The 27,516-nt window shown below is 43.7% G+C and overlaps 1 protein-coding gene across 1 annotated transcript in view; it reads left to right on the top strand.

Annotated features, from left to right (window-relative positions):
- The window catches only part of FBXW8 (F-box and WD repeat domain containing 8), a 53,996-nt gene extending 26,880 nt beyond the window's left edge, over positions 1-27,116 (top strand). Inside the window, exons 6-11 of the mRNA XM_061465781.1 lie at positions 7,492-7,688; positions 9,304-9,513; positions 19,626-19,753; positions 23,262-23,435; positions 25,508-25,624; positions 26,291-27,116. Coding sequence (XP_061321765.1) covers positions 7,492-7,688; positions 9,304-9,513; positions 19,626-19,753; positions 23,262-23,435; positions 25,508-25,624; positions 26,291-26,435 — 971 coding nt within the window. The 3' untranslated portion in view covers positions 26,436-27,116. The remainder of the gene's footprint in view (positions 1-7,491; positions 7,689-9,303; positions 9,514-19,625; positions 19,754-23,261; positions 23,436-25,507; positions 25,625-26,290) is intronic.
- Positions 27,117-27,516: the final 400 nt, after the last annotated feature.

The following is a 27,516-nucleotide window of genomic DNA, read 5'->3' as shown; positions in this document are numbered from 1 at the left end:
AAAATGAAGCAGCTGTGCTCAGCTTTTTGTGTGTCTGTAATCCTGTATCCACACACACACGCACACACTTGCTTTTATGTGAGAAAGTTGGCCAATAACCCTAAATGCATTAGGAGGCATTGGAACATAGCACCTATTAAAGCTGATGTTTAATTCCTACTGGAACTGCTACACAAAGCTGGAGTGCCAGGCTGTCATCCAGCCAAGCTATCTTAAGCAAATAACTTGTTTTGCTATAAAAATATTACATTTTCTTCCACCAGCCTTCTCCTCTGTCCAAAACTCCCTTGGGATGCTGTGGAGCTTTGTGATGGGAATACTGGTAAACTTGCATGTGATTAATCTGCATCCTCTCTTGGCGTAGCGTATGGATGCACATTTTCTCCACGGAAGTGTTGGTTTGCAGTGGTGGGTTATTACATACTTTGACCTAATATTTAATGAAACCTTAATAAAATCCTTGTTTTAAATACACTTAGATGTTTGTGTAATGGGTAACAAGAGACCAACAGGCCGTGGAAACAGCAATTGTAAAAGTCAGGTTTGGACAGTGCTGGCCAGTTGGGATCCTAGGCTGACTTGCTCACAGAGCTCAGCTCATCATCTGTCTTTAAAATGTATGATTTGACACTTGAAAACCTCTCCTTGGGTATGAATAAAGAGTATTTTGAAAGTTAGGGTGCTTGTAAACCTATTATCTTTGATCCTGACACATCTGCATGTGAAGACAAAAAAGATGGGTAATCCCAATTAAATCTCTAATCTCTGTGGTTTAGTTTAGAAGTAAAGTTAATGCTTTATATGTGAAAATAACTGTTTTGAGATGATCAGCATCCTTAGTTGTTGTTCTAGCATGAATCATGCTGTAATGGTTTTCTGTGGCTAAAAATCGTTGATGGGCAGTGTTTTCTGCCAACAGCAAGTCTGCTGTTGCAGAAGACTCATTAATATTATTTACTCAAGTCATAGGAAATTATAACTGTGATAGTTTTAAGTGTTGGCTTTTTGTCCAGTGTACCAAACAATGAGGTTCTTTTGTTTGTTTTCTAGTCTCCCACTGAATAATCTAATAATCTGTTTGGGGTTTTTATCTGTCGCATTCCTTGTGTCAGTCCTGGGTGTGCTGTGACTAAACTAGTTTACATAAACCTTAGTGCCTTCTATTCTTTTGGGTAGAAATTTCAATGGGCTCTGTGGTATGGCAGTTAGTCTGATTTGAGAAGCCTGGTCAGAATAGATTAGTTTCTATGTGAATAGGGAATTATAAAGGCTGGTTTTAGAAATGTTGAGTAACTGGAAGCTGGAAGTGTGTATTTACACTTTGGTGGAGAGCATGATTTTCAGCTTGGGGAGGGAGAGGATGACTTTGAAGATAATGTGTTTGATTGTTCTTTGTTGTACTTTTCCAGCTCCCTTTTCTCTTTGTTTGTAAGTTTGACTAACACAGAGAAACCATCTGCTAGTGTTGGAGGTGGTGCTGTCAGGCAAAGAGTCTAGACTTCTCTGTCGAATCCCTGGCTCGCAGACTCGCTCAGATAACATCAGTTTCTCCCAGTTCAACAGAGCTCACGCAGCGATGTCCTTGGCACCCGATCACAGGGAAGAGCTAACAGGCAGATTCTGCTCGCGCCGTGCCTGCCTTACAGCACTGTTCTGCTGGTTCTGTAGTAGCAAACGCTTCCCAGGGCAGATGAAATATAGGAAGGAGAAAGATTTGTCTTCCTGGGATGCCTGCGTCCAGAGTGAATTGTAACTCCGTGATGGTACTAAAGCAAAATTGAATTATGACTTTGGGTGGATGTTTCCGACGGTGTCAGCCTCTGAGAAACAAGGAGAGGTAAATGAGGGAAAAATGTATGGGGGGGAAATGAAGTTCCCTCTGCCCATGCCAGTGCTCAGCGGGGGCACTCTATGTACACCTGGGGCAACGGGACTTGGCAACTTGATCCACAGTTGTGATTTTTGAATTCCAACCCACTGGCCTCATATTTCTTCTGCCTTGTTTCCTATTGTCAGCACTGGCAGTGCTCCAGTTTGATTTTACCACTAATTGTGTTGCACGTTACCGAACTGAAATGAATCAAATCAAAATGCTTTTCCTGGAGCATTAGATAAAGCAGGCGAGGGTTCTGGGTAATGAGCAGATGCTGCTAATGCAGGGACAGTAGAGGCCTTGCCAGGACTCCATCTGCTCCATGCTTGCCTGGCTTTGGCTGGGAGCCACAGCTTTTGGGAAACAGCAGTCTACTTCAGCCATCAGGCTCCCCCCTGTCCTCGGAGCCTCATAGTTTGACTTGAAAACAATGTGCTGCAACAAGAGAACATACTTTGGGTTCTTTATCTCTCTCTTAAGTGCTATGTTTCATACTCATGTAGGCATGGCAGGGAGATGCTGAGCTGCTGCCCTTCATGGTAGAGCTTTCAGACCTGTTGGGAAGAGTTCGTGGTACTTCACAAGTTGCAGAAGAGCAACATGGAGCGAAGGATGGTGGTTTCTGCAGGGATCAGAAGTGCTGTTGCTTGTTGGCAGGCTCCAGGAAGGGAATTCTGGCAGTGTTACTTTCTGGGACTCGAAATCTGCTGTCTTGTCCATTCTGATGCCCTTAAAACTGCTCACAGGTATTGTCCCTTCTGTACCCTCTTTGCAAAGCTAGAAAGGGAGTATTGCGCTTGGTGCCTTCTCCTAAGTGCAAGGATATGCTGTGGGATAGCAGGGAAAGAGCCTGGCTCAAAGAAAGGGAAAAGTTTTTGAAGGAAGTAGTATATTTATTCCCATTGGATATGTGCAGATGGCCTTGGATGCAGAACTCCTGGTTTGGGTAAATGGCATGGGATTTCACGTTAGGTCAGGGAGTCTGCCTCTGGAGTGCCCAAGTTGGGAAGAAAATACAGACTTTCTCATACATGCCTTTCCTGAGGGACTGTACAGGAATGGTGTCACTTGGAAATCTCTGTTAGAAGAGTGGTGGAGGTAAAAGATGACAGCATTTGGTGGAAGCTGATGTGGTTATGGTAAGGTAAAGGCACACCTCATGGCTGAGGTCTGGTCTCCTGCTGTTGAGTACAGTAAGTAACTTGCTGGATCTGCTGACAGTTGAGAAATGGCCTTGCAGTGAATATAACATGTAAAATCTCAGTTCATGAGCACCCAGCATCTCTCTGCTGAGGTTAAGGGACAACCGTATGTCGGTTGTCCCTCTGGCTGGAAATGATGTGGGGAGTTTTAAGACTTCAGGCTGGTGCTCCTTTCCACCTGGGTATTGCATCTACTGCTTGTACTCCATAGAAGTATGATGGTAGCTGGAAGTTACAAGGAAATGAATTAATGTTCCCAACTGGAAGAGAAGACTACATGTAAGAAGTGTTTTCAGGAGGTTTTATTCTGTTGAAATCAAGATGAAGGGGCAAGGCCCAAACAGCTTCTGAATGTAGATGGCAGCTCTGGCCTTACCACACAATGGTGTTCAGAATCTGAAGTGAATGACCATGCAAACCATGAACATGTTTGGATTCCCTGCTCTAACATAGACAAAATTCTGCCTTTGCCTTTTCTTTTTCCCTCCCAGATAAAGCACACGTAGGTTGCTTAACATCTCTTCTAAAGCTGACAGCAACTGCTAGCCCTGTTGTCTTCATGCGGAAGAGCTGATGTAATGGGTCTTTAAGAGCTGTGTGTAGTGTTTTCCACACCAAAGCACAGCCCTCCCTCCACTTAGGCAGGTTTGCTGTTAGCAGGTAGCACAAGCGGGCGGCCGTGCTCTGCTGCGACGTGCTGTATGACACTGACAAACACAACCAATATAGTACTGACAAATGGGATTTAATGTCTGATTTAAAAATGTGATTTAACACGTGATTTTGCCCAGAGGAGCTGGGGCTGCCCCATCCCTGGCAGTGTTCAAGGCCAGGCTGGACGGGGCTTGGAGCAAGCTGCTCTACTAGGTGTCCCTGCCTGTGGCAGGGCTATGGAACTGGAGGAGCTTTAAGGTCCCTTCCAACCCAAACCAGTCTATGATCCTTCTTTTGCCTGTGTTTGTGTTGCTTTTCCCTGTTACAGGAAAAGAGATACTGGTGGCAGAAGTGTTGCCTTTTATACCAGAGAGAGACCTGTCTGAAAACAGATGTAAAACCCAGCTGCTCTTGCTGGATGTCTTTTGTGCTTCCAGCTGCAAAGAGGAGAATAGCTAGAGACAGGCATTAATGGAGAACAGCTTCCAGCCATTCACCTTTGATCTAGCAAGAGATGTGTAATACTGGCTGATGCTTACTAAAGCTGGAGTACAGTCAGGATCTGTGGTGTGTTGTGTAAGGCACAGTAGTTTATAGATAAATGTTTTATCCAAATACCTGTCAACTGAGAGTGAATTGCAATAAATGGACCTTTCCTGAGGGCACATTTCAACAAGATATTGGGTTAGAATTTTGAATTCTTTGTACAACCTTGGCTGAACTGATAAACAAGACAACTGGTACAGCGATTGTAGTGTTAAGTGTCAGCAATCACAGCATCTTCATCAGCTTCTTGCACTTAACTAGTTTCCCGGAGCCAAGATGTAATATAAGCAAGCTGTAAACTCTGAATCTAGGAGTTTGAGGAGTTATTGTTAGAGTTCAATTGGAATAATCACAACTGTGGTGCAGATTTCAGCATGCTGAGAAAGTGTTGCTTATAATAGGGATTTAAGGGCTTTCTAATACTGTTAAGAATACAATAGTAAACCCAAAACCAGATACTGAGCATACTGTATGCTTGTAACCTTAACTTCACCTTAGCAAAGATACTGCTTTGGAAATGAAGTGCTGGTCGCTGCTGGAGGCAGGAAGATAGACTCTCTAAAGCAGTGATCTCATCTGCACTGGTAAATCTTATGCCTAATATTTTTCATGTTGCTATACTAATAACTAACTGTAATGGTGGCTTTTTTGTCCTGCCCTTACACAAACATGATTGACTGTTGCAAAGGCTTGCATGCTAATAAATACATCTTGCTGTTTCTGCAGTGAAATACAGAGTATTCTGAGGAGCACTTTTGGCCCCGACGGTAACTTTACCTATTGATAAATACAGTGCAGTGTTTGCTTTCTCTGTGTAAAACTTGATAATGTTTTCCTGCTGCCATACAAGAATGCATACACCTTGTTTGACACTAGTGCCTTTCCAGAGGAGGTCCTTGCATGCAAGCAGTTGAAGCTTCCAACTGGTAACAAGTAAGATGATGGAGGATGTACATATAGTATCCTACACTCTTTTGGACGAGGGGAGAAGCATGGGGGACAAGCAACACCTTAGTAAGCAAGCAGTTCATCCTAATGAAAGAAAATGGTCTTTCTCTTGCTCTTTGCCTTCCTGAACAGTCCTTTTTTACTCGGTATACTGTGCTCCTTCATTAAACAGGTGTTAACTTGTGCCCTGACAAGTCACTTGGTTCTTTTTGATGTTACCAAGAATGTTTTCACACCACATTGCGAATCAGACGTTGCACACACTGTGTTTTATATCTTTTGGACAGATTTTTGCTATTGAACATGATAACAATGGCTTTCTTGCCCAGTTCTAGAGAGCTGAGCTATGAATTCTTGGCCTCTGACTTGAGTGTTTTGGGGTATTTTGCAGAACTTTCTCATGTTAATGCACTGTTAAAACCAGCAAAATGCTCATCACGTGGATGTTCAAACAAAAGCAAATCACCTTCCTTTTTTTCCTTTCACAAAAGTAGCTTTTAACTGGCTTAAATGTTCTGCAAAACAGTTGGAAATATGGAGAGGCTTGGCAGCAATATTCCTCATCTGATAAAAAAGTCCACTTCTAAGACCCATGATCGGCAATCATTGCAGTCTTTTCTGATGGATGGTTTTTTGCTTGCTTGTTTAAATCAGCTGTGCTGGAGGTGAGACTTCTCCCATTCCCTTTGTCTCAGCTTGGAGCCAAGGACTCACTGTGGAGGCACAAAGCAACCAGGCTGCAGAGGGAATCCGAGCTTGTGCTGTCCATTTGTATTGGTTAACTTGTGTTAAGCCTAAGTATGTGTGATGTGAGCCTGCATTCTGTTTTTCCAAACCCGTTCAGCAGTTATTTACCTTTCAAGCAATTAACATAATTACCATTATGCTAAGAAGTAATTTTGGTAAGTTCTGCTCTGAGCCCTTATGACTCCATCGGGACAGTTTTAGTTGGGACTTATCTTTTTGATGGAAGCCTAATTGCAGTTTTGGCTTTGTGTGAACAAACAGAGGCAGCTAATTGTTTAGGCAAATAGCAGATTAATTTAAATATTCATCCCTAATAAAACAAAAATGGTCCCCATTATGGTCCTCATTCCCATGGCGAGGAATATGAATATTCAGTGGGAGTGCCATTAGACAGGAATCTTAAGGATTATCTGCATTATTTCACATTGGTAGCACTTTCCAGATACCAAATAATCTTTACAAAAGCTAACATAAATCAATTTAAACTCATTTAGATACCATTTCACTATGTGCAGTTTCATTACCACACTCTTGCTTCACCTCCTTTGGGACGTAGGAGGAGTGTTTGCAAACTGGCATTGGTGCCCGTCCACAGCTGTCTGTCAGAGCTTTTATGTCTCCTTCTGAAGGAATAGCTATCATTAATCATTTCATCATTAATGGCTCAAGTAGAAGGAAGGCTTCTCCAGCCCTGTCTGTCACATCTGAAGATTGCTTCTCTGTTAATTCAGTGCAAAGGTGGCCCAGAAGTCTCCAATTCTGTCTGGCCCTTCTGGTCTGTAATACACTCCCTGATTGCTTCGGGTTGCTCTTACTCAGATTACTGCTTTAATGTACCACGCTTTTAAATCAAGTATTGGTGATCTGTGCTGGGGAAAAATGCAGTTGCAAACCCTTTGTCTTTTTGGCTTACACTCCTGTATTCTTGGGGATTTGTATTCTTTAGCTTTTTGGACTCTTCTGCATTTTCTGTTTACCCAGAGCATCAGGATCAGGAGCTGGTTGTAAACGGTTAAGAATGGTATTAAAGTCCCTGACCTGATTGCTGTGTGTGCAGAGCTTCAGATTCTTCACTTAAAAACTCCTCTGTGTGTAGCAGGGTGGCTTCATTTTGAATGTGGGCTCTTCCTCACTATTTTTAGTGACCACGGAGGGCAAATACATAGTAGAACAAGAATTTAGGTGTGTGTTTAAGTCTGATCTTCCCCAAACGTGGCAATGTGGGAGAAGTCAGGCAGTCTTCCTCAAAATAGATACCAGTGTTTATTGAAAGTCAAAAATTAGGATTTATTTAGAGAGCAGCAGAGCCTTTAATGCCAGAGCATGTGATTTTGGAAAGTTTCCTCTGAACCTGTTACATGGTGCTGTGCTGCGTCCTGAAGTTCTGGTTTCCTGCCCTACAGTCTCATTTCTGTATATTAACTTTTTTGCATTAGAATGCTTTTAAGCTTACATCTTTCAATGCTCTTTTAAAGTTCTGTTAAATTCTGAGCTAACACAGCAATTATCTTTTGTACACAGGGACAATTAGCATTTGGAACCTGATGTTCGGGCGGGAGCCAATCCATCATTACCAGCACAACCAGAGGATACAGGCTCTAGCTCTTGGTTCAGAGGGTGCAGTGGTAGCAACGGCATCTGGCTTCGAGGTCAAAGTGGAAAGCCCTGATGACAGAGGATTCTGGCAAACCACAGCAACATTTGACATCCAGAAACTGGTGAGTCTCCAGCTCCATTCCAGGAGCTCCTGATGCACCCATTATTTTTGGTACATTTAAGAGGGGTCTTAGGAAAATCTTACAAGAACTAGATAACAGCATTATCAGCTAGAGGCTATGATTTAGAAGCAGGTTAATGGATGAGCCTTTCATCACTGAAGAGCAAGGGTGAAATGCTGGCTGAAGCTACAAGTGAAAATGAATAGAAGTCCATATGGTGCAGGAGGTTGGCTGTTTTTAATAATTTTTTTTTTGTCAACATTAAACTAAGTTGGCTCATTTTGTAAATCAGTTTTCTCGCGTAGAATTGGAGCTAAAACTCGAGGTCTCATTCCAGAGCAACGCGCTCTGATTAATTCTGAGGCAGGATATTGCAGACGAGCTAATAGCATCACTTGTGAAGCTGTAACTAGTTGTGCAGCTTCTTCAGGTTGCACCTTCTGTCACTCAAGTTTTGAAACTATTTTAATTAACACTCAGAAGCCATCCCGTTCTCTGAGGTTTGATTATGTCTCAGAGCATCCACATTGCTTTGAAAGGGGAAGGAAGTGTGTAGGAATAAATTGGCAAGGCAGCTTCTCTCCTATTGCAGGAAGCTGACTGCACATCTGATGGGTATGAAGCTGTGATTTAAGCCACACCTGACTAATCCCCAAAGTTGAGTCAGTTTTACAAGGCTTAAATCAACAACATCCCCAAACATTTAAAGAGGTTTCCCAGTAACAGTGTTAGAACACCACCATGCACTCTGTTGTAGCTGGATCCATTTTGCTCTTGCATGTTGCTTGCTGTGAAAGGTCAGTGTGCCACATGTAAAAGATGTTCAGGACACCATGCTTTTTTCTAAGGTTGGGTTAGAAATCAACTGTGCTGTTAAGGAGTTTAAACCCCTCCTCTAGTGAGGCTTTCCAAACAGCATCTGAGCCATTTACTGAAATAGGAAGAGCAGCATCATTCTGGTCTTGTGACAGAAAATAAGGAGCTGATATTTGGGCTGTCCTAGAGCCCTGTGATGGCTTTTCTGTTAATTTAGAGTATACATATATATATATGGTTGCAGAGTAAGCATCAACTATATCCAAGGCCAGGTTGGACGGGGCTTGGAGCAACCTGGTCTGGTGGAAGATGTCCCTGCCGTGGCAGGGGATTGGAACTGGATGAGCTTTAAGCTCTCTTCCAACCCAAGCCATTCTGTGGTTCCATGATTCCACATTAGTTGCATGAACGTATTGTCTCTTCTGGAGCACCATATTAACGTTCTAGCTGTGGTATTTGCTTTGTGTGCTTTAACCTTATGTCTCTCTGCCCTTCATCTGAATGACTCCGTTAATTCTTGGTCCTTTCTTTGATGCGACATTTTGTTGTGTTCTGTTGTGGTACATTCTGATTAGTTTTTTAAATGGACTAATTCTAAAGATCCAGCCTCATTTCATCATAGGAGCTAAACTTGAGAAGTTCAGAAATAAAACTGATACTTGGTCTTTGAAATCAGTCCATAATTGGAACGGTCCAAGATTGCCGCAGTCACATCAGTAGTTTGCTCGATTTAGCAAGTGGCAGTAGTGATATAAAAGGAAGTTTTGGCTCTAATAAAAATTAAGTCTGCTCTTTTTAGGTCAACTTCCTTAATCTGGTTCCAGATGCTGGGGGAAGTCCAGTGGCGGTAGCAGCTGCAGAAGACATTGTCTATCTCCTGAAAGCAGAAGATCCTGGCAAAATTCTCCATTCTGTCTATGGCCAGCCTGTGACGTGTCTCGATGTGTCTGCGCATGGAGCTGCCTTTGGGGTCAGAAACTTTGGCTGGTTATTGAATGAGCCCAACCAGGTATTGACTTTTTTTGGTTAAGATTTTTTTACACGTTCGTAATTAACAAAAAAGGGAGTTGTGACCTTTTCCTTCCCTGCTGTTCAGCTTCTGACAGTAGAGGGCAGGCATTCTTTCAGTGCCATAATGTGATGCTTCTGTTAGTGTTCTTCTAGTGCGCTAGAGGAAAGGAGCTGGTTCACTGCGAATACTTTGCATTCTCTGCTCCAGAGTGAGACCCATCTCATGTATGGTCTTTTAGGGGGAACTTGTCTCAGAAAAAAACCCCAAAGCCTAAAAAACCCAGACATCCCTCAACCTTTCTGATGAGGGCATCCGGAGCAGTGTGTCCAGCCTTGTACATGCAAACGTGCAGTCTCTGCAGGATGCTTCCTTCTTTTTCTGCACCTGAGTGTTTGAACTAAGTTACTTCTGACTTGGTGAGGATGGTGTGAGTGTTGTATTAAAGGAAGCAAAATGATAATTATAGATTTGAAGCCCCCTGTGCTACACTGTGCTGCTTTTATCAGCACATCTTAGCAGTGGCAGGGTAGATTAAAACCAGACTGGTTTTGTAACCCTGCTGAAGACTTGTGGCCAAGGCATACTTCTAATGCAGCTCTTGTCAAACTTCTCTGCTTGCAGGAGAGGCTCTTTTGGGCTTGTAAACCCAAACAGGTAGCATAAATAATTGTATTTTTGGGGGGATCAGAATCCTACTTGAAACCCCACGTAGTTAATGGCAGCAGCCTGGACACAGCCCCGCTCCAGGACAGGGACCGAGCTGCAGAAAGACCTGTTCCCAGATGCCTTGCAAAGAGTTTCTGTCCCTTTCCTACATCTTGCCTAACTTTTCCACTCCCTCATTTCACTCCAAGTTTTGTAGTTTCACTTTAGGCTTGTGATGGGCTATCAGTAGTGAGGGAAGAAGAGTGCTTCAGGCAGGTGGAGAAAGAAGCAGGAGGTGAGCACCCAGATGAAAAGAGCTGTGGTGTGTAGTGTAAAAATGCAGCGTTTTCTTTGGCAAGCAACTAGAAAGTTTTATTTAGGAGTACCTCTGTGCTAGGAATAGATGTGTCCAGCTGCATCTAATTCCCCCTTAAAACTCAGGTCCACTAGGGAAATGCTGAGGCCACCATAAATACCTTTAGGGTTGAGAGATGCTGCGAGGCCATGCTGTCTTTATTAATTCCTTTGCTGTTCTAATCCAATTCTTTTCCCTGCAGAGGTGGGAGGTTAGAAGGTAAAATTGCCTCATTCAGGGGCATTACCTCGGTCATTGCCTTTGGTGCTTCATAAAGGAATAGACAAATCTACTTAGGCCCCCGAGCTCCACTCTGTAAAGCCAGACATAATTCCTAATTTACTTCTGAACTCTTTGGTGTTTGCTGGCAGATTGTATTAAGCAGTGCAGCAGCGTGCATCCTAATCAGGGACATGGGACCGAGGTGGCCGGGCTGTGTGTGTGACAAGGACGCTCGCTTGGCATTGCTGCCAGCTGACATCACACTGGAAATTAATTACTAATGTCTATTATGATAATTCTTCACCTCGCGCAGACGTGAAGGGACTTTGCATCAGCTCATTACTGTGGTCACCAGTTGACAGTCTGGCTTTAAAAGAGCTTTCCCTCTTGGAAATGGGATGATGGAGAATTCCAGCCCTGTTTTGCTGCTGGCTGGGTTGCTGCTTCTTCTCAGTTTGGGGTTTTCTTTGTTTTTCCTGAGGGATATGTTTTTTCCTTACTCTAAGCTCACAATCCCAATGCTACTGCCTGGTAACCTGCTTTCTGATCAAAATATAGCTAGGAAACCCACCTTTTCCCCTCCCCTCCTCCCCTCTTTTTTTAATCATTGTCTAATTTTAGCCAAACTTGACAGCAAAGGAGAGATCTGAGGCATACATTTTGTAAGAACTTTTATGTTGGAGAGGAGGAAAACATCAAGTCTGTGGCATAGACTTGCCTGCTGTTAGATGAGAGGCACACGTGCAGGAATGAGGGGAGAATAGAAATGATTCATTTGTGAGGAGTCCAACTTTCATGTTATTAAGCATCAGACCAACCAGGTATGATGCTGTTTCTTGAAAGTTGATCTGTTTAGCACTCCTGGAGCACTTTATGTTAAGCTAAGAGAAATTGCTTTAGTGAAGGCTATTTCAGCTGTATTAACCCCACTTGGAATGTACTATTTCCCTTAGATTCCAAAGCCTTGAAATACTGAGATCTGTTTCCTATCTAGGCTCATACATGGCTAATAATACAGACCAGAACCACTAGCCCTGGCTTTCCCTGTCAAGCTTAAGTGATGCTAATGGCATCCACTGGACATGCCCTGAAGGGTGACATCTAGCAGATAACATATTACCGTGTGTCATGCAGTCTGGAGAGCCAGGATCTCAGTGCTGCAGCAGCATCACAAAGTCATGGCATTCACACGTTTGCATTTTGGGTCTGAGCATTGTATCTAAAATTAAATGCACAGATTTAAAGTAGATCTGGCTTGGGTCCTCTTCATGTCAGGATATAAACATCCTCCACAGGTAACATTGTCAGGATTAACATCATCCCATTTCTGATGCAATTATCTCACTGATTGTAGGATGTGACTGAAGCTTTTCTCATAGTTATATATTTAGGCATATAGGTATATATAGGTGTATTTATAAGCTCCCCTGAATGGACCATCTCGTCTGTAGCTTCAGGTGAGCTTTTCTGCTTGTGGGTTATTCCTCTGAGATTTATAAGTGCTTTACCCTCTTGGGATGGGGGAACAAACCAACTTTCTCCTGTATTAAAATTCAGTTGAAATTGTTTAACATACTCAACAGTTTTTATTGATAGAAAATAATCAACAGAGGAGGATTTTGGTGGTGTTTCTACTAAAGAAGCTTCTTTTAGCCTGGAAGAGGATTTTATTTTAAGCTCTTGCTTTTATGCTTCATACCTTCTATGTTACATGCATTATAAGGTGCAGTCCAGAGGATGTCTGTGGTTTTGGCTGCTTTGTGCACAAACTTGAACCTTACTTCAGAACAGATAGATGGGGAAGGGAGGATAGTAATGACTTTAGAGACTCCAACTTAGAAACAGAAGGCTGGATGCATTCAAATGGGATGACTCGGGAGTTGTTTGTGCTGTTGCTTTTTCGTCTGTTTTGAGCTACTGATTGGCTTATACTTGATGAATGGCATTCAACATCATTTGTCTCGTATCATCATCAACTGAAATAATGCCTAATTTTGCTTCTGTGTTTAATGGTTCCACAATGTTCTTCAGCTCCTTGCTAATGTGAGTGTATCCAGTAGAATTAACTGCTGGAAATGGATGTTATCAGTTAATAGTAAGTCGAAAACCAAATTTTAAATAATCCTTTAAATTGAGTTTCATACTCTACAGTCTCTCTTGGATGATGTATTTAGGTCAGAGCTGCTTTATATAAGCTGTTACATCTTTCTTGCACCTTATTTTAACTAAGATCTTCCTCTTTGTCAACTGGTAAGCTTGCATTAGCGTTGCTGGTGTCGTGTCTCCAGTTCCAAAGTGTTGAGTTCCAAAGACTTGACATTATTTTATCTTGATTTTTCTTGTTTAAGAAAAGTGGGTGGTTTTTCAGTTTTATTAACCACTGTGGCCCTTGTATATAGTCCAGTTTTCAATTAATTGATCTTTCTGAACTCTTGCTTTTAATACCAGTAGAAGTGCAGGTCTTACCGGTGACTGAATTGGAATGTATGAGACTTGCCCAGATGTTTCTCTGTAGAACTGGGGAGGGTTAGCAGATCTTTGCAGGTGAAAGGTGTTTTAAATACCTTTTTCTTTATAAACTCTTTGGTACCATGTAGGAGAGACAGAGCTCTTCTTTCTGAGGATCTAAACTGTGTAAGTTCTGTAAGTCAGCCACTGTAAGAAATGAAGTCTACATACAGACCAGAAGTTGTCCTTGCCTAAATTTTACATGATGTGTGGATTAACGCCTCTCTCGCTGAAGAATGACAACTGTGTTTGCAAATGGCCAGAATTAGTTTTGCAAGTTAAAAATAAAAGAATCCCTTTTGTATCGGCTAATGTTAAAAATGCCCCATCCCTGGCAGTGTTCAAGGCCAGGTTGGACACAGGGGCTTGGAGCAACCTGCTGTAGTGGAAGGTGTCCCTGCCCGTGGCAGGGGTTGGAACTGGATGAGCTTTAAGGTCCCTTCCAACCCAGACCATCCTGTGGTTCTATGTTCTGCTTTTATATTTGTATGTTTATGTGAATGGCTCAAAACTGGCAGAGCTGCTTAGGTAAGTGTCTTAGGGTTTGAAAATCCAGCTGTGGAGTGTGCCATGAATGTTCAAGGGGATAATCAATGAAAACAAAATAATTCAATCAGGTTATTAAGAATTACCTTGCCTTCCTTTTCCCTGCCCTATCCTTAGGTTGGGGCAAAATGTGTTTCTGGACCAGGGCATGGTTTCTTAGTGAGTGGTGGTTCAGTGGGCAGACGTGCTGTCCTTTCATCTCTGCGTACCTGAACTCTTGCATCAGCCTTCAGCCACAAGTCAAATGAGCCTGGTGACCTCATTCCAGGTCTTAGCAGACATCTGTCCACATCACAAGCCCATCAAGGCTGGCATTGTCCCGGGGGCTGGCAGCCGGGGCTGAGGCAGTGTCCAGTGCTGGAACACCACGGGTTGCAGGTGCATTGGCAGAGTCACATTGCCTAAGCCCGCACGCTGCCTGCTTGCACAATGCTTGGCTCTGCTTCTTGCTACCAGCTTGGAGTCGCACTTTTTAGCTCCAGTCAGATGAAAACTTAGAAGGAAAAACCAAGCTACGCTTGCCTTTAGCTTCATGTGTAGTTTTTACAGCAGATGTATGTATTTGGAGGGCAGGGCAGCGTGTATGGTGGCTTTTTGTGCTGCTGGATTTGCTGCAAGCTGCTTAGACCCTGTTGTTTTCGCCGTCCTCTGCGTGGGTCTTTAAGCATTGCTTGAGGCTGCTTGGTGCAGCTCAGCGCATGCGAAATAAGAGCTCTCCCTTGCCAGCCTAGAGTCACCTTTAGGATGGCATGAAAGTCAATTTTCCACATGCTCAGAGAAACGGTTGTGTTACCAGCTTTACACAATGACTTCTCTCTGGCAAGAACTTGCAAAATAGTCTCTCTGGCTGATTGTCAAAAATTACATCATATTGGAGTAAACTGCTTTTAAATCAAACATCCATTATTCATGTATATTAACTGCTTTTATTTATTTATTTATTTTTTGCTGGCTGGTTTGTGCCTGATTTACTCTTTTTCTTTCTCTCTGATTGTTTGTTTGTCTCCCTCAGCTGCTCCTTTTAAATCTTAGCTCATCTTGAAATTTATGGAGCCAGAACACTTATCTCTGCGCACCAGTATCAATGCGCTGACCTTGCATTTGTCAACAGTCACATTTTGCTGTTGTTGTTGCCGTGCTATGTGCCACATTTACAGTAGGCAATTCAATACATTTGCACGGGGAAACTGTGCCCCTGAGGCTTGTAAACTTTGAAAATATCCCTTTTTCCACATCACTTGAGAAATAAAACTCAGCCTTGCCGCAGTCCGTACCATATGTTGTACTCAACTGGATGACTTCTGCCGCCAGCGCATGTGGAATAGCCTTACTGCTTTTGTAGATACCCTTTGAATTGAATGGGTTTAACCTGTGCAAAACCCAGATCCCATTTAATTCACGGTGGACTTGAAATTTCAGGACCCTTTCTTTTGTTGGCAATATTTGTGTGTATTGTGCCTGTGTTCAGGTAGTGTTTTGGGAGGATTTTTCTGATTGGCAGAGGGATGGGCAGAAGGAAGAGGGGGAGAAACCTGAAATGAAGTGCAGATTCGGTTCCCAAAGTTGCTGCTTGTTTCTCTGTCTCTTTGAGCAGCTCAGGGTGTTCTTTTAATGTTTTCTTTTAATCCTCTCTCTCTAAAATGACAGACAGAAAACCTCTCTCCTCGACAGTTCTTTCTGGGAAAGTGCTTCTTCAAGTGGTTATTTGGTAAGGAAAGGAATGTAGGTTTTGAGTGTGGTTTTCCAGTATGCTCTTTGCCAATATTTATGATACTCCATTCAATACTTCATCTAAATAATAACTGCATATACTGTATATAGAGTGCTGTGCCCAGTTCTCAGGTCTTACTCAGTGGTAACTTTTGACAAGAAGCAGAAATGTGATTGCAGAAGGAAACCAGCTCTTTCACAATGCAGTTGTCTGCTGGCTCTCAGCCAGGACAGTGGGTTTGAACACCCCTGCTCTTGTTGAAAGTACCACAGGCTCTTTGATAACAAGTGCTTGGGGATTTGTTGGTTTAATGTTCCATCCAAAAAAGACATCTCCAACAGCACAGGATCCCAAAACACCTGCTGGGGTATTGGACATGCATGGAAGAGTTCCATCAACAGCATTTCCTTCAGTTCCTTGGTTTTTCTTGGAAGTATCTCAACCACACTACATCGACCACGCTTGACCTCACTTAGCTGCAAGATGTAACAAAGCTCACAGCTTAGCTGTTCTGGCTACGGAGACTTTAATTCTTTGTGAATTAATTTAGTCGTCCGGTTTGAGTTCTTGGACAGCATTTAGAGAGAGCTCCTCATACTCACTGCTCAGCAGCTTCATGATGAACAGTACCTTCTCCTTTCTTCCTCTGCCTGGTCTCCTGAGTTTGCCAGATTCTTGGTGCCTCTATGCACGAACAGTGGCCACAGGTTAAGACTTGCCCAGCTCATGCAGTAAAGAGGAAAATTAGTCTAATGCACTGTCTTAACAAAAGAGAGAGTATGAGCATGAATAATTAATACCTCTAGTCTGTGGCAATCGGATAAAATGAAGTCCCATTTGCTCAGCCTTATTAAAAGAGAGAGAGGGAGAGGGGGAGATGGTAAAGGTTGTTAAGGGACTTGTAACATGGAAAGAATCGCCTCCGAGATGGATAATGTGTTTTCTAATCTCTGTGGTCTTTAACTAAACATAATGGTGAAGGTACTCTGGCTATTTCTGGCTTGTTGAATTATTCAGCATTCTGGGAGATTGCCTGGCTCTCAGCCAGTAACGTGGACTTTTCATTTGAACAATGTTAATAGGTAACACTTTTTATTTGTGCGTTAGATCCTGATACATCTGCACAGAGTATTTAATGCTTTTCCTCCCCTGTGTCCCTGCAGTCCCTCTGGGGGAAGGATGCTCGTTAGAGTGTTATCCCAGGGCACTTCATTTCACACCCAAATGCTCTTGGTTCACTTACCTTCACTTCGATACCTATTAGGTCACTGGGCTTGGCTGTCCATTATAGGATTATAAATACCTTTAAAAGGGTAATCCCTTTGCAGTGTGCATTATAGGATTATAAACCTCCTAAAGATCTTATGCTTTATCTGCCCTTTAACATGCAGGCCCTTATTTCAAGTCCCTATTGACCAAGTATTTTCATTATTTCTCCTTGGCCTTTGTAAAGAAAATCCTTGTTGCCTTAGGATGCTGTAGGAGAGCTCATCAGAAGTGTTCTAGCAACTTCAGGACTGTCATCAGTGTGCCTTTAAACCCCTGTCTTCAAGCAATTATTATGCAGACTTCAAGAAGCATTCCGAGTTCTTTCTGTTTCATTACCTGTCAGTTTGTCTAGGTGAGGTTTTGGAATTCATTTGAAGGCCATAGAAGCACTCAGGACAGAAGTTGAGTTTAAAGATGGGCAAAACCTGGATGTGGAAAATAATAAAGGGAGTCTTTCTTCCAACGATAGAAGTATTGGCTACAAATACACACGTGCATCAAAACTAACCCAGCAGTCTTTAAAAGAAGGGAGACTGACATGGGGAAAGAAGGAATTGGAGGGAGTAGAAGATAAGACAGAATCTTTCCTTCCAGTTTTGTGGATCTGAACCTTTCCTTTTCTACACTCTCATCCTTAAATGCAGACACTTTAAATTGGTGCCCACCTACAAGCTGTGTGAGAAGAAATAAATAATGCTTTGGCTGCTGCTACCTACATATGAGGATTGCCACAGGTCTAAACTGGAGCATTCAAGCAGGAGAAGGTGTAATATTTGCCCCAGTGTGTAAAACAGGGGAGTCTTTAAATGCTGTATGGAAGCAATTTTTCATTGTAGTCTTTCACGGCCATAACTGAATTTTCAAGGACGTATCATATGTTTATAGGATAGATGGGAGCTATGGGCATTTAGAGAAATTAATAGTTTATGGATGTTCACTTTAAGTATTAGCCCCAGGGGACTTTGGAGAAAGCAGCATTTGTCCCTCTCTGGAGTTTCAGTGTACAGCTGGGAAGGGCTGGTTCACAGCCTCAACTGGGAGCTGGAACATGTTGCTCTTGACCCGAGCTTTTATTGTTCCTAAGTTGAATTCAGCAGTTTATTGACTTTGTCTTTTGTTCCAAACTTTCCGAGGAGAAATTTGGTTGCCAGGCACAGATATTAATTTCCTTTGCACAAGGTACCTTGCCAGAACATCATTATCTCTGGGTTTGGTTAGCGGGAAGCTGTGCTGCAAGTGAGAACAGGTTGTAAATTGGTCTTTACCTTCAAGACTGATGTTTTCAGGCAGTTTGTAGCAACTTTTTCATAGCTATGGAAGTTTAAATTCGTGTTTAGCCACATTTATGTCCAAAGTCTCCCTGCAAAGCTGGAGTCTGCCTTGCTTTACAGAGCTTGGGTAAAATTGCTGTAATTTTGAGGGTCTTGAGGATAAAAACTGCATGCTAAAGATTGCTGCTTGAGGCAGCTTCACAAAGACAAGGCTGGGAAAGGGAGCTACTTGGGAGATTATTACAAGCAACTGAGGAAGTCAGGTATGAATGTGTTGATTCTAGGGGGGGAGCTGATAACATGTCTGAATAAAACTGTGCCTGCTCTTTAGCTGGGAGAAAAAGCAGGTGGAGGAAACCTGCAAATTCTCTGCCTTTCTTTGCTGTATTCCAAGACATTTATGAAGGTTTAATCCTATTGCCTAGAGGCATCCATCACAAAATGATCCCCTCCTGCTCTCTTAACTTGACATTTCAGATGCTTACTGGAATTGCAGAGATAGGGAGTAAAAGGCTGTGTCACTACCGCTGCTGTGGCAAATGTAGAAATGATATGTACAGATAGTGGAATATTTATTAAGCTGCATGTGGATAAGATCAGAAAAGCACAAGTTAAAAATACTGATATATCCTTGACATAGTCGTGCTGATGTTGCCCTGGAAGCCCTAAGTTCTGTCTGAGGTTTTGACTCCCATTGCTCTTTTCATGGTCACGGGTTTCTTTTAAATTAAAGGAGCATCACCATGAAATTTGGTGATGTTTATGGAGTTATGGAGGCCCAGGTGCTGTGCTGAGCTCCACTGGGCTATGACCAGTACGTTTCTCTGTTCCTAAAAGTATTTGCTCTGCTAAATTGAAAAGCCCAAGTAACCGAACTTCATCTGGCCCCACAGGAGAGACAGTGAACGTGAGTAAACCGATCACTGCGCACTGGAGTGGCAGCTGAACAGAAGGGAGAGAGCACATACCCTCTTCCAGGCTCTGGTCGAATCATCTTGGATGTTGCTTAAATCAGACTTGTTTTTATTCCTTCCCCATCTGAACTGCCACTTGAGATGTAATGTTTCTCTTTATCTGTTTGTGCTGTGATCTGTACAGAAGCCATCAGCAGGGCCTGTCAGCGCTGCGGCGGTGTTTGTTCAGTTCTGCTCTTCCATTTGTGCTGTATTTGATTGAATCTTTCTTGCAGAGTCCATCTGTCTAAACCTTCAAAATGTTAATTTTGTTTACCTTTACTCTCTCAAATATTAAAATTGCTGAAGAAACTGTTTGCTTTTCCGTGGAAGCCTTAAAAATTTGAGCTGGAGAAAATCCCCATGGCTTCTTTTGCCTGCCTGAGAGCTATACCTTCTGATAGTGGTTGGCAAGAGCCTTGCATCCTTGCTTCTTGATTCTTGATGACTCCATTGTGAAACTTGATTTCCTTCTTTCTGAGGGTGTTGTTGCCCTTCTTAACAGGGGTAGTTCTGTATCTTGGTTGTTTACCATCTCTGATGGTAAGAACTCTGCTTTGCTTCACACGGCAGCAAAATGTACTTGGGCTCCTGCTAAATTTAGCCAGTGTTTGTTCTCTTTCTACCAGATTCTTCTTTACAATCTGGAAACAAGTCAGTGTCTGAAGAAGATGGGGAACTCCATAGGTGACTTTACCTGTGTCAACCTCCAGAACAGTCCTCCAAACATGCTTGTAACAGGCAATAAAGACAGAAGGTAGGTACTACCAAGATCTGTAACCCATCTCAAATTAGCTTACTTCTATCCTGCTGTCCTACATCTGGACCTGCTAGAATTTGTTTCTCCTCTAATGTTTCAAAAGCAGCCTGCATGAACTTCAGGAACAAAATATTAGGTAATAGTTGGATGTGGCTGCCAGTTTGCTTTGTTTCAGAAAGCTCCATGGGAAGACTTTCTTTTTAAGCCATTTGGTGGACGCAGTTGGTGTACGGCCCAGCGAGACCACTTGGAATCTCTTCCACTTCCCCACCACCACCCGCAAAATGAGTTTGGCATTTAAAAGCTCACTTTCTGATATTAAAAAAATAACCTAAGGGATGAATCATGTAGGATGAGATGGGTCCGTCTGCCAAATGATGTCAAGAGTGTATTTCGGAACACTGTGATGTCCCTCAGGTGACAAAAAAAAGAGACTTTCATATGAACAGATTCCAGCTTCTATTTAGCTGATTAGCAGCTTTCTCTTTAACTCCTTGGCTTGGGGAGTAGGATTTTCCCAGCACAATATCTGGTGCCAGGATTGGACGCGCTGGGAACAGTCAGTGCGAAAGGATTAAAGTGCTTAAAAAGACCCTTTGAGTCCAATTTTTAGATTTTCTTTTTTTGGCTAGTTATTTGTGGGGTCTGATCCAGTGCACCAAAGGAGATGTGGGATGGCGAGGAGCCAGTCTCTAATGGCTCCCTGTTCCTTCCCTCCTCCTTTCTGCACTGGGCATCAGGCTGCAGGTGGTGGTCTGGTGTGGTGGTGGGTATCAGATTGTAAGGCGGATACTTCCCTTTGCCAAATCCCAGACCTCTGTCCCGCCAGTGCAGCAGCTTGCAAAAATGATTATTTTGTCAAACAGCTTTTTTTCCTTCTCAGCAAATAGGCAGCGCAACCAAAACTCACACTTCCTCAGCAGAGAGGTTAAGGAAATAGCTGAAGTTTGACAAGCGTAATTGAAACCACGACATTTTGAGGGTTTTTCTTCTTCTAAAAGCAGATAATTGATTTTCCAAAGCACGCCAGTAAAACCACCTCCAATTTTGATCTCTTGCACAATGAGGGGAGAGTTAATAAAGTTGATGTAGAATCATAGAATAGTTTGGGTTGGAAGGGACCTTCAGAGGTCGTCTGGTCCAGTCCCCCCTGAAGGAGCAGTTACATCAGGTTGCCCAGGACCCGCATCCAGCCTTGGTATCTCTTAAGTGAGGTTGAAATTTATTCCCTTTGTACTAAATGTCTGTGCTCTTTCCCCTCCAGAAGGCTCAGTTTTTCAGCTCAAGCATTGGCTGAGTTCAGGGGATCACTATTGCAAGAAGTTAGGAATCAACAGTTCAGCAAATAAGTTTGGCATGCAGGAGGCAAGGCCATGTGTGTCTCAGAGGTCATTTCCTTGTGTGTTGCTGCAGGAAGGGCATGAACAGGTAAATGAGACTTCAACATTCATAGCCCTGTTATGAAGCAGTGTACTAAATAGGGACCTTGCCCCTGATGGCCAGTGGGAAAAGTTCCTGCTTGAATTAAGTTCACATTTTCCCTAGTGTATGCTACTCTTTTATTCAGAGAGATCTGATTAACAGGGAGTGTGTGCTGATGCACTGCACTACAGCATCCTTTTCCCTGGTGGTACCTATGGTGATGAATAGCGTTGGGAAAGCAAACATATGGCAAGGCCAGTGTATTGTGTGGCTGAAAGGTGTGGAGCAAAACACGTATTCCATGCTCTCCTTAAAGGCAAGTAAGCTTCTGAGGTACTCTAACAGCAGAATCAAAGCCTGGTCATGATAATACCTTCCTCACAGCTCCCTTGAACCTGGATGAATCTGAAGTGCTCCCACTGAGCCCAGCTGCTGAGGCAGGAGACACTGGGCCATGCCAGGTCTGCATCAGAGCATCACATTAAATTTGCAAAATGCTTTTTTCCTTTTTTTTGTTAAAGCACATCTAAACAACTCAAGTGTGCCTCTAATTCTTGCCAGGGTGTGCCAGAATGGACACCTGCCTGAAACCTGGGTCCTCGCTAATGAAATAACCAGGGCACAATCAGATCTTTGTTTCCAGCAGTGCTTACCAAACAGAAGGAGCTTTGATTGCTGTGCAGAACACATGCAGTAAGACAGGGAGAGTGCTGGGTGTGAACACTTCCAAAATACCCCATCCTTACCCAAAACACAGCTCTAATAGGTAGCCAAAGCTTCTCTCTGCTGGAGTTGGAGAAAGCAAGAAGTCCTTTTCACCATCAGCAGCTGTTGTGGTGGGGTTTTCCTATGGGTGACTGAAGAGCCACACAAAGCATGCTCCTCGCTCTGTTCCAGCATGTTTTTCCACATGTCAGATGGATGTTGCTCTGTTGGAGTTTTGGATTGTTCTGTTGCCTTTTATTTCAGTGGCTGAAATGTGTTATTTGTAAAATCATATGATGCAATCTCCATTTGAGAAAGGAAAAGGAAAGACTTGCAACACCATTAGGATCATAGCAGGGGTATGGAATAAAGTAGAGTTAATGTGTTGGAACAAGTGTGTTTTGGCCTTTTCTGGCATTAATGTGTACCTGATGGTTTCTCTCGATAGCCATCAGCTGGGAGGAGCTTTCTCTGGCTTCTTTCCAAATCTGAGATCAGTATTTCTCCTTCTGTTTTCACTTGCTGCATTATTATTTTAATTCACTTACGTACTTTACTTGATCTCTTAATATATCAGGGTCAAAAAATCATACTCCTCTGTGCGATGCACTGCGTTTAAAACGACACCGTCAGCTTTAACTGGTTTTGTGGACGTGTTGCAGTGGTTGCAATCCTCAGCTCTTTCTCTGCTGTTCTGCTCCTAGCCAAGTCTTCAGTACGTTTCCCTTCAGAACCCTTTGTGTGACTGAGCAATAACTTCTGCAAACCAGATGTACCTAAAAGCCACCCACAGTCAGTAGCTGTGGTTTTGAAATCCAAAGAGATACTGATCGCTGGGTGCTTGGGGAGTGCTTTGTATCAATATTGGTGATGAACTCAAGTGTATAAACCTGTAATTCCCTTGACTTACCTTTCGAATTGCCACGTTTAGTCTCTTCCATAATGTTTGCAATAATAGCCCTTTCCTTGATCCTCATAATTATTACCCCTCAGGCACAGTGGATGTGGGCTGGGTACCAAGGGGGAGGATGTGTTAGCAGCATGCCCAAAACACAGGACTTCGTGCTTCAAGGCAATGCTAACGTGTTGGGAGGCACAGATAGAGAAACTTTATCCAAATTTCACTTACGTTTTATATTACCCATGACTTGTGAAGAGATTTTTGAGTCTGACTCAAAAAATCTTTCATAGAAACCAGAGTGAAAATTCAGTGGTGAGAAGCGTGAATCATATGGGATTTGTGGCCCTGTAGTGGTCATGGGACTACTGCTGTCCTAGACCTGTTTTCATAGCCCCAGAAAGTACTTGTGCTGTCAGAACCCACAAGCTGCACACCCAGATCTGGTTTGATCTCTGTCCTTTCTTTGCTTTCATTTAGGGTCAGGGTGTTCGACCTCCGCAGAAGTGAATCCCTGTGCTCCCTCTATGCCCACCAGTTAGGAGTGTCTGCGGTCCAGATGGATGACTGGAAGATCGTCAGTGGAGGGGAAGAGGGCTTGGTCTGTGTGTGGGACCAGCGGATGGGCACCAAGCTCTGGGAAATGCATGCCAGGTAATTTTGTCTGCACCTGTTGCAAGGGTGTTTATAGGATCTGATAGACAGGAGGAATGTGGGAATGGGATGATCCAGGACCCAAATGATAACATCCCCTGTCTGAAGCTGCTGAGAGTTCTGTTGTCGTGTGATTTGGGAACAGATTGCCTCCCCACCTGGAGTCTTGTGCATGGAAATTGTTTCCCCTGCATTTCTCATGAAAATCACAGAATCGCAGAAACATGTGATTCTGTGGCCTTTACATAGAATCCCAGCCTGGTTTGGGTGGGAAGGGAACTTAAAGCTCATCCAGTTCCACCCCCCTGCCATGGGCAGGGCCATCTTCGACTAGACCAGCTTGCTCCAAGGAGCCACGGTTTCTCAGGCCACTGTCTTCTCCCTGCCCCATCCCCATACAGTATTTACTTTATTGAAACTTGGATTTAAAGTGCTGGACTCCTGGCTGTTGCTTTTCAGAGTGCCTGCTTCTGGCTGTCTCTATGCACTGTAGCCTTACGCAATCCCTGTGTTTCTGTTCACCTCATCCACGCATTCAGTCAAATCCAGGTTGGTATTTAAATTTAAACTCATTTAAATATTAAAATACCAGTTTGTACTGAGAGCACAAGTAGTGCCGTACTGCAAGTACAAGCAGAGATGAGTATCCTGGAGTTGTCAGAAGACTGTTGGTTGCTGCAGCCAAATGATTTCTTACTCAAAGCATGGTTCCGAAGGGCTTTGTCTGAATGAAGACCTGCAGGATTTAGTGCCTTGTAAGTCTGAGTGATAACCCTACTAAAATGAACAGATAAATCCCGATAACTTTGTTTTTAATGCATCTTCCCCAAAGAGGAGCTAGATGAGGTATTTACAGTAAGAGAAGTTCAAGCTGAAGTTGTCACTGATTAATGGCAGGTACCACCTTTTCTTTTGACCCTGTGAGTTATAAAGCCCGTTGTGATGTGGCTGATGCATTAAGGACAATCTTGCATTGATTGTCTCCTGGAGCGGCACTAATGAGCATGCCAAGAAGGAGGGCAGATCTGAGCTTTGGGGTGTACTAAAAGTGAAACCATTAGGTTAAACATTTAAAATACTGTTTAATCTATATAGGGATCAGAAGGGATCACTTCAATCAAAAAGGCTTGCTTGGATAAGAAGGTGTGTGTATTGTTTTCCATGCCTTCAGCCAGGTGTCATGAATGGAAAGCAGGGGCAGAAGTAGAGAGAGGTGACAGGAGACAAGGAGGTGAGACATCTTAATCTGAGAAGATAAATTACTCCTGCTTGAACAGTAAATGCTGTTACAGTGGTTCAGGATTAGTTCACTCACAGTGAGAGGAAAAGGACTGGAGAGCAGACCTCTTAGTTTGTGCCACACAGTGCACTTCTAAATCAGCCATAGCTTGGTGCCTGGGGTGTGGGGGTCCTGGGTGTCCCCATCCCTCCTTTGGGAAAGCGGGCCTTAAAGCAGCAAGGCAAGCAGGCAGGCAGAATCCCTTGCAGCCTGTGTGCTGCCAAGTGTCTTAGAATCACAGAACCAACCAGGTTGGAAAAGCCCTTTAAGATCATCACATCCAGTCATTCCCCACCACTGCCAAGGCCACCACTGCCCCATGGCACTGGGGCCTCATCTCCACGGGGTGTGAACACTTGCAGGGACGGTGACTGCAGCCCTGCCCTGGGCAGCCTGTTCCAATGCCTGAGCACCCTCTGGGGCAGGAATTGTTCCTCAGCTCCATCTAAACCTGCCCTGGGGCAGCTTGAGGCCGTTTCCTCTTGTCCTGTCACTTGTTACTTCGAGAAGAGACCGACCTCCTGTCAGGCAGTTGTAGGGAGCGATAAGGTCCCCCTGAGCCTTCTCTTCTCCAAAGAACCCCGCGTGTGTTCTGATAACAGCCCACTAGATGGGGGTAAAAGCTGCGTTCATCTGCTCCGGAGAGGAGAAGTACAGATTCCCAACCTCTCTCCGTGGAGAGGGCGCTGTTTTAAGTAAATTCCTATTTAATCCAGAGCAACTCCTTTCCTGCGCTTGGATTTTAAGCCTAATGTAGGTGTCACCTCACCCAGTGCTGTGGGTTGTTTTTCAGGCATCCAGTCCGCCACATATGGTTTAATGCTCACAGCCTCATCACTGCGAACATCCCTGATGAGAAAAGTCTTCCAGGCACCAGCATCACGGATGATGACCTTACTGTGCACCACAAGTGAGTATCCCAGCTCTGAGGGGTGGGATTTGTGGCACTGGGAAGATCTGCTTTAGCAAAGTGGCCCACTAAGCAGCCAGGTCATGATCCAGAGCAGTAATAGAGAAGGTATAGCAAAAAGAAGTTTAAAGATAAGGCTTTCAAAACCCATTGATGAATTGACTCTTTACTTCCAACCACTTCTTTTTCAGCAGGAGAATGTAAAGGCCACAGAAGCCAGACTGGGAATGCAGCCCTTTCCTGCTCTAAATATTAGTAGTGGTACCTCCTGCTAAAGGAAAACTACTGGTGTTTCTGCTCCAGGTTTTGGTATTTCCATCTTAGATGGCTCTTAGCATGTCTAATGGAACTGCCAATCTCCAGTGTACTTACGTTCCCCCTTCCAGAACAGATGAGATCTGTTTCAGCAGATGACAGTCATGTCTCTGCAGTGCTGAAGTGAATGATTCACTGTTTGTTTCCAGGGCTTAGTGGGTCCCTGGAAGGAAGCAGGAGGGAGTTTTCTCTGTTAAAACTGCACAGACAGCCCTAGTGCAGAAGAGATTTACATTCAGCTTCTGGAGCATCGGATTCTGAATCTTCATGGCGATCTCTAGCTTTGTTTCCCCTGTTGGAATATGTAATTCAGCCATATAAAATGATGTGTCCTGGTTGTGTTTTGTGCAGGTATCGAGGAATCATTTATGCCTACGAGTTCTCAGCAGACCAGTTGGCTGTAGAAAGTGTCCTTCCAATCTGCCGCTCTTCCTATGATGAAGTGACTGGTTACAACTACAACATTGGCCTTGCAGTTCCCTATGATAACATTTAGGTAACTCACTTCACTTGGCTTCTGAGGTCCAGCCCTCTGCCAAGTACATGGCCAAAGGCAAAAAGGAAATCCACATGGGATAAGAGCCAAAAAGACGGGCTGCAGGCACGTGGAGTGGGCTGAGCATCTGCTGAAAACCTGGGGATATGCACAAGAAGAGAAAGGTTCTAACACTAAAATATGCTGCTGCCCAAACAAAACCTGTGCTGGAACGGAGAGGAGGGGAACAGTAAACAATGTTCCTTCCTGCTGCTTGTGGGAACAACACTGCTGATCCCATCCTGGCACAGGACACAGTCAGGAAGCGAGAGCCCCGAGTGGCAAACTGCAGGGGTAGTGGGAGGCTGGGAGCACACTGAGGAGTTGGTGCTTATCCTGAGAGGAGAAAATAACCACCAAGGACTTGGAAGAAGCATCCTGCTGAGCCACGTGGCTGGAATTTCTTTCCTTGTAACGAGCTGCTCATTCTGATTTTCCTTGGGGTGCATCAGAACGTGTCTGAGAACAGGTCCATGAGTAAAAGGTGGTTGGGAGAGGGGGTTATGATGGCGAGGGAGGGGAAGGGTGGCCCTGGCCAGGCTGGATGCTGGGACACTCAGCAGGCCACACGCATCAAAATGATTTTAAATTAAATTATTTTTGTAAGTCTCTAAAACAGAATTAAATTTTTTCTAATGGTAACGTGTTTGTGAGGGGTTTGTTCACAAAATTAACCAACCCCTGTGCACTGCAGCAGTGGCTCTCATGGCTCAGGTTTGTCATCAGGTTGGTTTGTTGCTGGATCATGCCCTTCCACCATGCACCTTCCACAGGAACTTGGGGTTCCAACACTGTCCTTGCTTCTAAGCTGGGAACTACTCATGTTGGAGTAATGGAACTGAAGGGGTGAACTGGCTGCAGTCCCTCTGTATGGGTAACTAGCACTGTGGAGAAGCATCCAGGCTGAAGGGTAGATGTGATGAAATTGAGAAGTAAGGCTTTAGCTTAAACCCCAGTTGCACTGACATAGGTAGAACCAGTTTGGTGAATAAGAGCACATATCCTGCATGGATATGTTTTACTGGTTTAAATCTATTTTATG

The sequence above is a fragment of the Pezoporus flaviventris genome, unplaced genomic scaffold (genome assembly GCF_033815535.1).
Source record: "Pezoporus flaviventris isolate CSIRO_AGI_PZ_B2104156 unplaced genomic scaffold, CSIRO_AGI_Pfla_v1 ptg000041l, whole genome shotgun sequence".
Classification (NCBI taxonomy): Eukaryota; Metazoa; Chordata; class Aves; order Psittaciformes; family Psittacidae; genus Pezoporus; species Pezoporus flaviventris.
Note: the sequence above shows the minus strand (reverse complement) of the source record. Positions and strands in the feature narration are given on the sequence as shown.